Raw genomic sequence first — 16,960 nt, 5'->3', positions numbered from 1 at the left:
CTTTAAGCATACAGTATTATAATTGAGTACTGTACAAGTTGTATAGACCAATGCTTTAAGCATACAGTATTATAATTGAGTACTGTACAAGTTGTATAGACCAATGCCAGTATGTAAATATGTGATACATAATGACCTAGATTTCACAAGGAAACTGGCTAAACTAGATGATATTATACCAGGGACTTGGGTTAAGGCACTCGGACCATGTGACTCTCAAGAGAACCGACGATGACGACGTTGTTGGAGGCCGATGTAAGCATAAACAGTGATTCATTTTGTAAGGATCAATGAACTACAAATGTTATATTGTTTTGCTAAGAAAAACTGATAAACGAAGGATTAATGTCAGAATATGCTGTGACATTTTGACCTGCAATAACCATTCATGAGTCCCTCTAGTCCTGCCTAATATGGCTTCAATTTGTTTATAAAGACCATATAATAATATCCTTCATGCGCAAAATAAGAATTATGATAATTTTGAAATTGTGACTCATATTTCTACCATAATTCTATTTTTTTAAGTCACACTCACAAAAAATCTTACCTTTTTTACCAATAAGAACCAAATGTTAGGCCATATTAGGCCAAATAAAAAAAATGTTAGTTTCGCATCCCCAGATTTTACTTTTTTTTATGAGTTGCTTTAAACTATTTAGTTGTTTTTAGAGAAATAAATATAAAGCAAAAACAACCGCTCTAAATTTATTGTATTTCATTGTACATCCTAGTTTCTTTAATAGATTTAAATCAGTTCACACATTTATGGACAATTTTTTGTTAGCATATTAGCTAATAATGTAGTAGAAAGGAGGAGGAGGAGGAGGGATATGAAAAATGTTGCGTTTCATAGTAGTTGGTAGATCTTCTATGCAATATTTTTGTATTCAACATGATTCAAATATATTATATAAAATTCATCCTATCCCCAATTCATCTTCTATTGGTACCCTTTTTGATGTTTGTCATTGCAAGACAGAATCATCATTTCAGCTCTATGTTTGACACGCTACGCATTTGGAAATCTTCTCGGTAAAACTGAATTGCGATAAATTGTTTACGTTACAGAATTGTCCACATGTAATATTTATCCATCACTAACTATGCTAGGTCAAATGATGTCATAGAGTTCATGACCTTTAAAAGCTGTTCTTAATTATATAATTTTAAATAACTTAACTGGATAGTTGTCCTTTAAATAAATTATTCTTTATGACCTTTACCCCTATTTGAACTTTTTTTTTTGGAATTTTTGTAAAGACATTTTTTTTTTACTCATAGTATGGAATTCAGTTTTGTCGTCATTGGTTTTTGTTTGTTTTTGTTCAATAGCTACAATATAGAAATTGAATACAATAGTTTCAATAGAAACGAAACAACCATAATATATATTTTATAACAATACTACTATTAATAATCTAAAAATTATCATTTCGTTTATTTATTCGACCAGCATCAAATCAATACAATATAAATAAATAACAAAAAAAAAAGAGATGAAAAAATGCTGGGCAGGGGCAGCTTAAGCAAAATATGTCGCTGTAACTCAAATGAGTCCGCTACCCCTCACATACATGTACTGATTTTAAATACTGCAAATGAATAGTTTAGCACACCAACAGTTAATTTTGCTAATTACTTTAATTGTATGTTTTTTTTTAGTTTTTTTTTCGCGGTAATCTACTTAATGTGTCAAAAACCGCAAAATTAACCATGGTGAATACATGTTATATTATCAAGAATACTTACTATATCCTGCTGTGTTAGATCACAACTTCGCATATTTTTGTATGGCGCTGTGCTCGAACAAAACGAAAATAATCGCAACTTACAAACACGCCGTTTGATAAAAATCCACAAATATATACACGTTTCGTATACGATAAATATTCCCTTTATATGATTAAATATCACAAATATAAAAATTATTTTATCCAAAATAAGTAATAATGGTACATCTTACACAAGTGACTACCTACTTCAGACGTGGCTGTGAGAATTTTGGGGTAAATATAAGCAGTTCATCCGTTTTGGACACTCTTTGTCTCACAACAGAGGGCGTTACCGCACATTCCGTGCATAATGTTCATGACATTTTATTTATGTAATATGTATGTAATGAACGCACATTGCAAATAACCGTAAATGTTAGTTTTTATTGCTCTTGATTCAAGCATTCATGTGCTATTATTGTTGTCAAATGATCTAATGTTGCACTGTTTGGCAAGAATGTTTTCCGAAAGCTTTGCATTTATCTCTGAATGCATTGTTTTTAGTAATTATTGTAGTTCAATTGAGATCTCGTAATATCCACAGCATTGTTTCTTTCATTAGTGAATTGTAGTCATTATTTTTAGTAAATGGTTTACCCTTTTTATTAAGTACTATTTTATCATACAAAATATAGATATAAACAACGTTAAAACACTGTAATATTTGCAATGTACTTTGTGTTGTTAATAATAATATATCCTGGATTTATATAGCGCCTAATGTTGCGAAACCTCTAAGCGCTGAACATTATTACCCCGGTCATTTTTTTAATCAAACACGTATGGAAACATACTCCCATAATATGCAGCTAGTAATCAGCGCAAAGTTGTGTCTTGATCGAATAATAAATAACTATCAAATTAGATTAGTTATGTTTTATGTTAAAGTCTGGTTCCCACTAGGACGCAAGTACGTATGGTACGCAAGTACGTATGGTACGCAAGTACGTATGGTACGCAAGTACGTATGGTACGCAAGTACGTATGGTACGCAAGTACGTATGGTACGCAAGTATGTATAGTACGCAAGTACGTATGCATAACACAAGCAATTTTACCAATCATAATGCTAGTTTCAATTATCTTTATTGACTTTTGATGAAGAAAACAGTGATTTAACAAATCATTCCCAAAATTAAACACCTTTGCTCAAAATTATTTAATTAAGGTTTTCAATGATAATAAAAAGGTCTTAAATTAAAATTAATATCAGAATTTAGAAATTGCTTCTCCTCACCATTTTGTATTATTGTACTTTCTACAATGCGTCGTCACTCAACTATGCAGTAAGTAAAAAGTCATTCTGAGAATGCTCTGAAACATATGAGAATGCTCTGAAACATATGAGCATGTGCATATTGGAGTTCTCTATTCAGCCGTTCACGAAAAACGGCACTGAATAGCAATTTCAATTTTTGCGCGATTTAGGACTTCTCATAAAATTCTTTGATATCTGAAGGACTGGTGTGCATTATGCAAATGTGCCGGTTCGGCTCAGGCCTCAAAAGCCCCGCTAAATCCAGATGGACACCATTACAATCTTGTTGAGGAATGATTAATTACACAGTTTTTCGGGGATGTCCCCGAAAATTCAAGTTTGGTAAATGCACCCTTAAAGAAAAAGTTCCTTCTCCAGAATACATTTGATGCATTTTGCAGCTCTTACTGCAGCAGACATTGTTTAATGTAAATCTTCAAAAGTGGAACCAGTTTGTACCAGTTTGTAACATTTGGTTGATCACCAGAGCAATTATAATTTGCATATCCTTGTTGAATACCACCTGTTGCATCGAAGTTTATTGCCAAAATTATGATACCAATCTATTATTGGATCTACTTTTAGTGGATCTTAATTTCTGTATAATCTTAAAATAGAGTAAAAACATACATTATGCTATAAAGACTGTTGATATAAAGTATAAACATCATTTTATTTGTATTGAGTTCAGTAGCATGACCTTCACTGTATTAAATATCATATTAAATATTCATGTTAGATTATCAGCATTGCACTAAATGCCATTATACCATGACGAACTTAAACACAAATTTACACATGGTTAAACCAGGAGCATTTTGATACACAAGTTATTGATAGGTACACTTTCAATTGTCGAGCTTTCAGAGGATGCTTTTAGTGGTGTAACAGCTATGAGCGCATACTGGCTAAACCCAGGAGCCATTAGCTTATGGGGCTCTGAGCTTATGGAGCAGTGTAAGAAACCCGGTATTAAAATATGTCGAAAAAGGCTAAAATTGCCAGTGGCATTCATGGTTGGAGGATCATTTAGAGTCCCAATGGCCTTGGTCTCTCAGTCTCAGCCTCTTGAACTGAATTGTGGATCTTTAATATTTAAACGCAAACGTAAATCTATCTAGGAATCTTTTACCCATGTGATAATGTGGTGAGGGGAAAGGAATTTGAATAATGTGTGGTAGTAGGCACCTTATTGGCACAAGAATGAAAGCAATCACAGGGCCTGTTTATAAACTTGAATATCATTTATTAATTAATTAACATGTCGCATGTTCATGGTGCAGAGAGGGCCACAGTAGTAGTAGGACAGCTATCAGCTAAAGTTAAACCATTCATGAATATGTACGTATTCATGAATGGTATAACGTAAAGAATTATACAGTATACAGATAGTTAATATAAAAACCAGATGAAATAATTTTTCTAAGCTATCAGCTAGTTATGTAATAATTATATATAACCACCAGTATGCTAAGAAGATTAGATCGAGTTTCTTTTTTAATAACATTATTTTTTACAAAATTGATTATAAATGTGATTATTTTGAAAGATCATCTTTGACTTTACATTCACATTATTGTAACAGAAAAATAAGCTGAGCTTGAATCTTGGAGTTATATAACTTAAGTTTCCTAGATTGAGAAATGATGAAATACTCTGAATGTTTTAATGAAAGGATAGGGAATATACATTAGACTTTAAGTATATATTAAAGATCATTTAATATCGTTTAAGATCAATGTGTCACAAACTCTTATACTAATTTACATGAAATCTGCATATCATTATTGAAATAAAAAAAGTTAAATAAAATCATACATTCAGATATTTTGTGGCAAATATGGTATTAAATTTATATTATTTTTTTTATTTGTGAGTTTTTACAACTGTATTTAATATAAATGTTTTATTTTATGATAATAAATCGTGATGTTAAAATATAGAATTTCATTTTTGTACATACAGTAAATGACATTGAACTATTACTTTGAGCATTTTTTTTTTGTAGGGTTGTTGTGCTTTCGTCCGGCGTACTTCATCTGTTGAGCCTACGCTTAGATGATGCCGGTCGATATCGCTGCAAAGCTTCGAATATAGCAGGCCAACGAAACGGACCGATCATTACATTAAATGTTACATCCTCAACGTCACTCGTAAGGCAACCAGTCATTGTATCCAATCCCAAGGATGTGCGAATGGTAGTTGGACGGGACGTTGAATTAGAATGCATGTTTGAAGGACCATCAAACATGATCGTAACATGGACACGTAGAGGTGATTTAGTACATTCTTAATTTGCAAGTTCAATCATGCATGTCCGTATGTATGTTCATTCATATTTGATTACTTAAGCAATGGATTTAGTAAGTCACGCTTGAGTAACTCAGATGACGACCATTACTATACTACATGTTATGATTTGGCTGTGTTTATAACTTGTATATACAAACTTAACGCATGATTTCAATAGGTAGAAGCATGTTGTATAAAAAAATAACATAAATAATGTAAAAACTACATAGCGCTAAATACAAATACAGTTATGATATTAGACTATAAGTAATATGAATTATGAGCCTAAAATGATTGAATTCAGATTAAATGAATTAATTTAATTTAGATTAATGTTTTTTTTAAATTTTTATTAACTCATCATTTTCTGTTGAAGCTGCAAATTTGAGTTTGTCTATGAATGGTTGCCATATACAAATAAAACTTTCTTCAGAAATTGGCAAAATAACTGAAGTAGTACAGATGGAAAAACAAAATAATTATTGTATGAATATTTTAAAAATGAAATGAAATTGTTCTACATCTAAAGCCTAAACATAAATTTGTGTTTATCAAAATTTGGAATTATATGTGAAAATTAGTAATAATTTTTGTTGTGTTTTATAAAAATAGGAATATAATTTACTAGATTTTAATCTATTGTTTTGAAATGCGAAATTTTATATACATGTTGTATAATATGGGTTATTTAATAGTATTTAACATAAAAACACAATTTTGTAAAAAAATCTACTATAAATAGATGTATCATCAATGGTCTCATTGTGTGGTGAAGTCTGAAATGACTGAAAATTATTGATTTTTAACCAATTATAATATTATAATTTTGACTTTTAAAAATAAATAATATTGAGAAATATAAATGCAATGCTACTCCATAAAGTGTAATTGGTTTCCTTTTTTATGGTGGCTCATTTTAAAACAGAAGTATTTTAATAGTGATTTTATTCATGAAATAAATTAAAAGACGTGCGTCAAACAGTATGCCTTATAGCTACCGTTGATCCATGAAAAGCACGGTCAAAGTAATCATACTTAATGGGCTTACGTCGTATAATGGTTATTAAAACAGAATCCTAGCATATGGAAATGACCAAACAACGCTATGTTGTATGTCCACGGACGTCCGTTTCTCCAATCGACGAAACCCAAAAGCAATTACTGTGTCATATTGCCATGTGGTAGCCATTTTCTCTTTAGCTAGTCACGCATTAATGATTTTATATTCAATGGCATTTTACCAAATATGCGTTTGCTCAATATTTTTTTACAAATGGTTTTGAATTCTTTTGAATTTCATAAAGTATATTTCATTTTTATAAAATTACATCACATTTCTTCTTTCATCAATAAACACTCTACAAATGAGATTCTTTTTAGAATGAATAAATTAATAATGAATGATTAATAATTAAGTTTTTAGTATAAAACGGAAATGTTTTTTTTTTACTATGATCTTTATTCAATTACAACTTTACTAATACAATATTTTATTTACCCAATACAATAATTTATTTACCCTATACAGTATTTTATTTACCCTATACAGTATTTTATTTACCCTATACAGTATTTTATTTACCCTATACAGTATTTTATTTACCCTATACAGTATTTTATTTACCCAATACAGTATTTTATTTAACCAATACAGTATTTTATTTACCCTAATCTTTGTAAACTTGATTTCAGATGGGCAAAAGATACGCAACCCCACCTACACAGGTTGTAGGAACCTTATTCTACAGAATGTTATACAAGAGGATTCTGGGACTTATGTTTGCAGCGCACAAGTTCCTGGGACGTCAACTGTTGTTAGTAAACATGCTAATGTTGACATTATTAGTAAGTACATTAGTTTGTTGTTAGGATGTGCTGAAGCAAAATGTTGTCATTAATAAACAATGGGAATCTGTGACAACAAAAGTTACACATTTTGTAAGAAGGCTGTATTAATATCTCAACTACATAATGACAAATTAAAGCCTCATAGATTCAATGTGTTTGTGATTATTTCATTGTATTGTTGTGAAGATGTATGCAAAATAAACATCTATCTTGTATGCATACTCTCCATTGACAGGTTTATAGAAAAAGCACATCATCTCAAGGAGGTGAGGTTGAGATGTCATACATTGAATCCTATTGGATACCCATATAGGTCATGTCAAACACTACAATCCATCCCACTGTAACCATGGCTTAAATTTTAAACAGCTCTTTTTTTAACAGCAGGGGGAGTGAGCTCACTAGATGTAATAAATGAGAATAATAAAATGCTAAACTGTGATAAATAATATAGGTTACAGTTTCAGTAGGAGAGGTATAATATATAAACTCCTCTGTGGCCTCCCTGACTTGTCCACCTAACATTGGATTCAATGAATATAGTGTTTTGTTACAAAATGAAGCTTGCTAGTGTATGCAGTATGGTTTACATTGTCTTGTATATCAACAATATACCACCATTTTGTATTTGTTGGCATGGTGTTATTTAGTTTGAGGTTTTCAAACATAAATATTTTTACTATTTCCTTTCATTGGCCCTGTTTCTGCTGCCAAGAAAATACCGTATTTTATACGGTATTTTTTGAATACCGTATTTATACCGTATTTTTTTGGCAGCAGAAACTGCGCTCATAAAAAAAATACCGTATAGACGTCACAATATTTACTATATAAATCGGTGTGGGGAAGGAGGATGTGGGGAAGGAGGGTGTGGGGAAGGAGGGGGAGGGGAAGCTAAATGTCCGGCCAACTAAAAGGTAATAAAAGGGACAACCACATTTATAAAGACATTTCTAAAAAAATAAAGCAAGAGTACGGAATAGAAGCAAGTTAACTCAAAGCCGAAGAGCCTGCGAAAGCAGTACAACATTGCAAAAGACAATAACTCGGGGAGGGTACGAATTACTTGTCCCCATTACGATGTTTTCTGTGCTCTCACAACATCTGTATTACAGGGCTAGCCTTCCTTTATTGCGACCTTTAATTATCGACCAAATAAATGAATGGCAATTTGGGTAAAAAGGATGAAATTTAACACGACCACCCAAGAAGTATTGTTAGCAGAAACGGGGTACTAAAAAATACGGTATAAAAAATACCGTATTTTATACCGTATATTTATACCGTATTTTGAGCAGTTGCAGCAGAAACAGGCCCATTCTATACAACATAATTAATGTGTGTTTTCCTATTTTTTTATGTATTTTTTTTATGTGCTATTTTATAGCTTTCTAGAAATTGTCAAGAACTTCCTATCTCTGTTAACCTGGCCTATATTTAAAAAAAAATTCCATTATAAAAATTGTATGTTAATTTTTTTCGCTGTAAAATCAAATGTAAACAATTCAGTATTGTATAAACATAATCATATTAGTTCGTACTTAATAATGTAAGTTATAAATGAACTTAATTGGTAAACTATTGTTCTTAAATTAATTACAATTCAATTTTATAACCAGTACAGTTGCAAATCTTAAATTCTCATTTTAAGATGTTACTGGCTATCGATCCCAGGGCTAAAATCCTGTCAGAACTCCATTCCTAAAGACTTGAAGTTGTTTAAGACTTTGTAGGCCTATTGTGTGTAGAGCATCTTGTGTATTTTGATAAGAAGGAGAGTGAATTTATTTGCGTTTGGTTATAATCCTTGGCAATTTGCCTAAGTATATATTTTAGTTATCTATAAGATGCTTTAGCAGGTTTGTCAAATATTATTTAGTTAACAATAAATAAAATGAAACAATATATATATAGATTCTTACATACAAGTAAGAGATAACTAGATCGTCTTGTTACAGTGCTCGATACCTTTTGTAATAAAGCTAGATATAAAAGAAATAAAAATATAACTTGGTTACTTCATAGTACTTTGTAACACGACAAAATTGTTTTGTATGCTAGCATTGCTAACACACTCATCAGGTGAAATGTACAAACATAACTCTTACGTAATCAGATTCTTAAGCCTTGTCTACACTATCAAACTTTATTTGACAACAAAATGTGATGTGCCCATATATGGAAATGATGATGTCATATCACTACCATGTTTGGGAATATCACTACCATATTTGGGCACATCACACTTTTTTTGTCACACTAGTTTGATAGTATAAACAGAGCTTTACATAACAATTTTTTTTCCTGCACTGTTGATACATTTTTCTTTTTTTATAGCTTTACCACTCATCAAGACCTGGCCTGTGAATGCATCAATGAAGAGGTGGGTGACACAACGATTTCATTGTTTGGTGCAAGGTGACTCATCAACAACCATCACTTGGATTAAAGATGGTCAGATCTTGGAAACACAAAAGTCTCCAGAATCGAATGATCTCGTTTTGTATCATTTGGAGTTTGAAAATGCAGGGATATATCAGTGTCTAGCAAGCAATGATGCAGGCTCAGTTCAAAAGAGTGCACAACTTGTAGTAATTGGAGGTAAGCAAATACTTATATATAGAATTAATTTTTTAGTTCTAAACTCTGTCTACACTATCAATGTTTGACAAAAAAAAGTATGCCCAAATATAGTAGTGATATACTTAAATACAGTAGTGATATGACATCATCATGTCCATATATGGGCACATCATATCCATAGATAGGCACATCAAATTTGTTTGTCACATAAAGTTTGAGTATATAAGTGGAACCATACATTTTGTCCCTTTACCAACTCCCAGTCTTTAATCATTAAATAAAACTACATGTAAATTCGACCCCATTATACTTTTATCCTAAATGTTGTTGTTGTTGTTGTTGTTGTTGTTGTTGTTGTGGTGGGTGATAAGGAAGGCTTGAAGCCAGGTCTGTATGGTAGATTTGTGAATTATGTATCTTTTCTTTTTTTTTTGCAGATCCTAAAAACAGGCCAACATCACCATATCAGATAAATACAGTTTCTACCTCATCAACTCATATTATGGTTATGTGGTTAGACGATCCCAAAGATAGCATCATTGCTACCACTATTTATATACAACAAGCAGATGGTAATTATCATAAAATTATGTTTGTTTGATGACTATATAGTGATGCGATAGTGTTACACTTGTTTTATGTGGACTATCCCATGCTTTATGTGGACTATCCCATGCTTTATGTAGACTATAATATGCTATGTGGACTATAAATCGCTTTATATGGACAATCCAATGCTTTATATGGACTATCGAATGTTTTATGTAGACTATCCAATGCTTAATATCTCATGCTTTATGTGGACTATTCAATGCTTTATATGGACTATCCAATATTTTATGTAGACTATCCAATGCTTAATATCTCATGCTTTATGTGGACTTTTCAATGCTTTATATGGACTATCCAATATTTTATGTAGACTATCCAATGCTTAATATCTCATGCTTTATGTGGAATATTCCATGCTTTATGTAAACTATGTCATTAGCTTTTATAGGAAGACTGTTTATGCGTCAATTCTGTAGTACTTTTGAAAAGTTAGTTTCTGTGTTATTGGTATATAAGTACTCTAGTCGTTGATTTCAGTTCTGATGATGAGAATGGTATTCACGGTCACGGTATTTTAAAGCAGTTTGCCTATTCATCAAATGCCTCACAATTTTGATTTTAATTCTGATCTATTACAATTCAATTACATGACTTATTTTAGGAGATGAAGATTCCAAAAGACAAGAAGTTGTAAAAAAATCAGAACACACAATGTTAATAGATAATTTGAAGCCTTACACCAACTATTCTATCTATATGGTGGCGTTCACAGAGCAATCTGCAAGTTTCACATCGGATAAAAGTTACGTGGTGACTGAAGAAGCAGGTAATTATAGGTTAATTTGATTTCTCATCAAATTTACTCATTTGATTGTCAAAGATTAAATTTGGGGACCCAAATCATACCATAATATTTGTCACTATTCGACCATAATTCTCCTAGAGTAGGGGCTGTCCCAGAGTTCCAGTGTAGGCTACACATCTGGCTCAGAGTAAGGGCTAGCCCAGCATTCCAGTGTACATATCTGCCTCAAAATAAGAGCTAGCCCAGAGTTCTGTTACATCCCACACTTACAAATTATCATGATCAAGATGATACTACTAACTGTAAACAAAATATTACAAACATTGTTGCATCAACAGAATTATTTGAGTACAATGTGCCTGATATGGGTCAACAAACTATGTTGGCTTTTAAATGTTCATTTCATTCTAATAATAAAAACATTATTCTCAATATAAACCAACAGAACTTAAATTGGGTTAAATTACTTATAAATTTGTAAGCAACGTAAAGATATTGATGTCGATAGAAATAGAGGGAAGGTCAATGTAGTGTATAGTACTGCTTTGGCAGGAAACTTGTAATATAATAACTCAATTTGAATAACAAATGATCTGTGGTAAATCCAAACCTATGAATGCTAGAGAATTTGGAAGTATGCCTATACCAACTAATGTTACATTTGTACTACAGTACTATTACAGTTCTACTATGATATTACATTTGTACTACAGTAGGCCTACTACAACTTTTAAATTAACATTTATTTTGTTATATACAGTTATTATGTTATATACATTGGTGTAACGCAGAGGCCTAAGGCCCACTGGTTTAAACAAGTAGCCATCCAACGTTGGAGGCCTCTGGCATTTTAGCTTTTTATGATATTTTTAATGCCTGTTTTTTTTCTATTGGGCCTTGCTCAGAGGCCCCCATAAGCCAGTGAGCGCTTTTTAGATTAAATATCAAAGTTTTGAATTGTTGTACACAAATCTTAGATACCTTTGTCCATCAATCCACCACCATCCTTGTCTGTAATTCTTCTCCCTAGTACCATCAAGATATCCAGATTTCCAACTGCAAAGTTCATATCCGTTAAACATCGATGTTTCGTGGAAACATCTTGCAAAAAACCAACGCAATGGTATTGTGACCAATTACAAGATTGTTTACAAAAGTACAGCAACAAATGAAATGAAAGAAATTATTGTGAACGGAACGCAACTGTCTGCAACTATTACAAACCTGCAACCCGACACAGAGTACCAAATACGAATGGCTGCAGCCACGAAAATTGGCTTCGGAGTTTTCTCGGACTGGATTCAATGCATGACTTTAGACAACCGTAAGTAGATTATTTTAGATCACATTTTCTGGTGCATTTGGTTTATGGTCAGTCAGTACAGCACAAGTTTAACCAAGTCATGATTTAGATTATACTTCAAAAGAGTAGTCCAAAAAAAGATGTGGGAATCTAAGATAATCCTTTTCCTCGTTTTTTATTGTACCTTTTAATGTTCAGTTTGTACTTCGTTAACAATGCAAAATAATTAATTAGATGTTTTGCCCTACTCTGACGTGATTTGTACTTTATACTAAGTACATTTGAGAATACTTGCGAAAAAATTCGCAAATAGTTCTCGGGTGGGACTCGAACCCACGACCTCCAGATCACTAGCCTGGCGTTCATATCTCTAGACCACCGAGCTTGCGCTGATGGCTAGTGCATAAAAATATATCTCATCATCATCATCATCATCATCATCATTTACACTTGGTTTGTCTTTGTCTACATAGTGCCCTCAATTACTTGTATCAAAACTTAGTTTTTTAACATGAAAGAGTATCGTTTCATACAATTTAAAACCATTTTATTTGGCGATAATATTGTTTAAAGGTTTGCATGGCGATTCATTTCTATAAGTCAGGTTTGCAGTATCAGTATTTTAGTTGTTATGCTACAAGTATCAGCAGGAATTTGTTAACCTGACAATATGTATTGAAAATTAAAGCAATCCATCTTGTAGTAAGCTAATGATCTATTACTGCTATATGATGCAGTTAGTTGCCATCACTGTGTGGGGGTGTGGAACAGAAGAACATGGAATAAACAAGTTGTTATAATTACAAGCACAACGTTATGCTAATTATCCTTTTAAACTTACAATTTTATTTTGGCTTTAAGCCATGGTTGACCCAACCAACTACTATTTGATTTTGACAATTGTTCGGAAAATACCTTGTGCACATGGCTATTATATATGTCTTTACATTGATGTTGGTTTTAACGCATTTATCCAGGAAGGGTGATTCACACATTCTATCCATTTAATTTCCGATGTTCTTCAAATGATACCAGTGATCTAGCCCATTGTAGAGCGTAGAATGCGACAACAACCAGGCCGCAATCGTAGTATTGTGTTTTTGTCTAAATCTGGCAAAATACTGTTTTTAAAGTTTGTTTTTAGTGAATTCACAAGATTGAGATGATTTTAACTTCGATTGTAAAAACCACAAATCACAATTCCATTGTGCACATGTTAAGTATCAATTGACTAATTCTGGCAAAGTATTTCACAACTTGTTCTAATGTATTTTCAACATACTTGGGGGTAACACATGTGTAATTAATCTTAAACTTAAGGACCAGTCACAATATAATAGATGAAAACAAAAACCACAATAGCTATGATATTGCTGTGTTTTGAGGTAGTAACACCTCTGAATGAAAGTATGCATCCATGTAATGTTGACAAGAATCTTAAAGTGTGTGAGAGTGCTTTCACTAGACTTAATACACAATGTAAGCCTACCAATAAGTTATATAGTGTGATTGTATAACGTTTAGAGCCAGTTGTCCAACTGCCAATTGCTTGGAGCATTAGGGGTGGCTTCCTGCCAGCTGTATGCTGATCTCACAATATGACAGACAGATGTAAGAGCACCAAGTTTTCAATGTATGCGTTAGGTCATGACCCTCCAAGTTTGTTCAGTGTCACTTTATAATAGGTTACCTCTGGTTGTTGTTAAAAGGTTTTATATTTTATGTTGGTTTTTAAAAAAGGTAAATGGGAAGGTTAAGCTAATCATATTATCCTTTATCAATCATTGTTATCAATTATCAATCAGTGATGCCAATTATCAATCATTGTTATCAATAATCAATCATTGTTATCAATTATCAATCATTGTTATCAATTCTCAATCATTGTTATCAATTATCAATCATTGTTATCAATTATCAATCATTGTTATCAATTATCAATCATTGTTATCAATTATCAATCATTGTTATCAATTATCAATCATTGTTATCAATTTCCAATCATTGTTTTCAATTACCAATCATTATTCAATTATTGTTTAATATCAAGTATCAATAATTATCAATCATTGTTATAAATTATTAATTCTTAATAAATTATCAATCATAATTGTCAATTTTAACTATCATTATTAGTGATGGTCATCAATTAGGATCATTTGATATAAATCATTTGTAGATCAATAATCATTGATCATCCATTTATAATCAATATCTCAATCATGATGAATTTATCAACTATTTAATCAATAATCATCAACCTCAATGTATTATATAAGTTTTCTGTTTATTAGTATTTATATAGTAACTCACTTTATTTGTTGTTTTTTTTCTTTTTTTAGTCACAGCTCCACCACTAAGTTTAAAAAATCCTAATTTTTACAACTTAACAAACACCTCGGTGGCGTTAAAATGGGAAACAGTGGGTGTTGGTGAAATCAAAGGATTTGAATTGCGTGTGAGAATGAAGAATAATGAAGAAACACTGTTTAGGCATGAACTACCTCCACAAACTCAGGAATTTGTGTTGAACAAGCTTAGTAAGTATAATTCTCTTATAGAGTTAAGTAGCAGGGGTGTACACTGAATAGGGTATCCCCTGAATAGAGTGTCCCTGAATAGGGTATCCCCTGAATAGAGTGTCCCTGAATAGGGTATCCCCTGAATGGGGTGTCTCCTGAATAGGATATCCCCTGAATAGAGTGTCCCTGAATAGGGTATCCCCTGAATGGGGTGTCTCCTGAATAGGGTGTCCCCTGAATAGGATGTCCCCTAAAAAAGGGTTGATTGTAGTGTTAAAAACATATATTACTTCTCAATCATTATCCTTAAGTGTTCTTGAATAGGGTGTCCCCTGAATAGGGACGTTTCACAGGAGGAGTTCTGTACTATACCTCCACAAATTCATCTAAAATAGCTGTTTATGTATACTACCAACTGGCACAGTACCTCCTATGAACATTTGTTAATAATTCCTTAACAATCTCGCCAAGTGCCCATTTGTCTCGTGATTTTGGCATTGGTTATTACTCAATCATAACAAATCTCCTAAAGTTTCCATTTGTGTTTATGGTAGGGGCATTGGTTAATCATTCTTTAGAAATCTCATTTTCTGTCATAGGCAACTTTTATAGTTTTATATAGAAACTTGAGTGACTTAACACTATTTTTTACGAAAACATCTCATTTGACCTGATTTTAAAGGGTCACAAACTTTACGGGGTCACACACATAGCCAAAAGCCACAACCAGAGCATTTTAGTATTGTTATCTAATTATTTCCGGTTTGTTTTGGGGAATTCCCCAAAATTTTACCAAACTCTCTTTTAATCTTTAATTATGTTATGATGTGTAAGGAATATTGAGTTTGTTTATATTTTAAACTAAAATGGCATATATCAAATGGTTTAATATTAATTGTAGTGATATTTATGATAACATGAGTTTTTTTATAAAAACAAAAATATTCAGAAATAGTTCTAATACTTCTGAAATTGATTCTAGTTGGTAATAAAAATGATTCAGGTTATAAATTCTATAAATCCCAAAATAACAACCAACCTTGTTTGGTTGTTTGTAATATTTATTGCTATCCATAATATACGCAATACAATACATTATGATTTGAAATTAACAAAATCATAGAGAAACTAAGTAATTATACATTTATAGTATAGCAGAGGATAATCCTTTAAGCTGGGAAGCTAAAGAGTTTGTAGCCGATTTGAACATCTGTTTAAGCTGTTTCAAATAATTGTAATCTATTTTAATTTCAGAACCTAAAACAAAGTACCTTATATTCTTAAGTGTAATAAGTGGCAATCTACCTGGTAGCGAAACTGTCATTCCTGTTACAACTAAAGACACGTCACTAACAGTTACAGGTAAACTTCTTTTCTATATCTAATCTGCAGAGTTGCCTGCTCTGATTTTTTTCTTCCAAAGATAACTCACCATAAACTTATATACACCACTTGAATTAGAAGACCGGTATTTGGAATGTTACCCATGTTACTCAATTGACTTTAACCTATTTGGTCATATAAACAGCACTAGAGGGTAGAGCATTACAGGTGTATCAACTTGATGCATTTGTATCTGTTGTGCTGCATCTGGCATCAATGTATTGGATACAATAACAACCATACATTGTTACAATGCAGCTATGTAGCAATGGAGTCAGTCTGTGCATGCTCATATGTTTCAGAGTGTGCGAAGAATACCTTGTTGAATTATGGGATGTGTTGTTAAAACGAAGTGCTCCCTATTCTCTTTCAACTCCCTTTCTTTATTTTCTATAGAATGTAAGGATATATTAATTTTATATCAGTACATTAATTGTAAAATATCTTTTTAAGATGATCATTGCAAATTACCGTGGCCAAGGGATATCGTTGTGTACATCATCAACTACGATTCATTTGAAATTCGATGGAAAGCCCCACAAACAGCTTTTTCCGTTAAGAAGTATCGTTTTCGTTATCGAAGTGTAGATTTTCATGATTCATTTCATTTTATGGAGGTCAACCATAGCAGGTTTGTAT

At 32.0% G+C, this 16,960-nt stretch overlaps 1 protein-coding gene across 1 annotated transcript in view; it reads left to right on the top strand.

Moving 5' to 3' along the window:
• Positions 1-16,960, top strand: part of LOC144836626 (protogenin B-like) — a 38,979-nt gene that overhangs the window by 12,189 nt on the left and 9,830 nt on the right. The window contains exons 4-12 of the mRNA XM_078691596.1: positions 5,042-5,307; positions 7,018-7,170; positions 9,511-9,774; positions 10,194-10,328; positions 10,970-11,134; positions 12,144-12,437; positions 14,759-14,956; positions 16,193-16,300; positions 16,775-16,952. Coding sequence (XP_078547722.1) covers positions 5,042-5,307; positions 7,018-7,170; positions 9,511-9,774; positions 10,194-10,328; positions 10,970-11,134; positions 12,144-12,437; positions 14,759-14,956; positions 16,193-16,300; positions 16,775-16,952 — 1,761 coding nt within the window. The remainder of the gene's footprint in view (positions 1-5,041; positions 5,308-7,017; positions 7,171-9,510; positions 9,775-10,193; positions 10,329-10,969; positions 11,135-12,143; positions 12,438-14,758; positions 14,957-16,192; positions 16,301-16,774; positions 16,953-16,960) is intronic.

This window comes from Antedon bifida, chromosome 1, assembly GCF_963402885.1.
Source record: "Antedon bifida chromosome 1, ecAntBifi1.1, whole genome shotgun sequence".
Taxonomy (NCBI): domain Eukaryota; kingdom Metazoa; phylum Echinodermata; class Crinoidea; order Comatulida; family Antedonidae; genus Antedon; species Antedon bifida.
The sequence above is the reverse complement of the archived record's forward strand: the minus strand, read 5'-3'. Positions and strand labels throughout refer to the sequence as shown.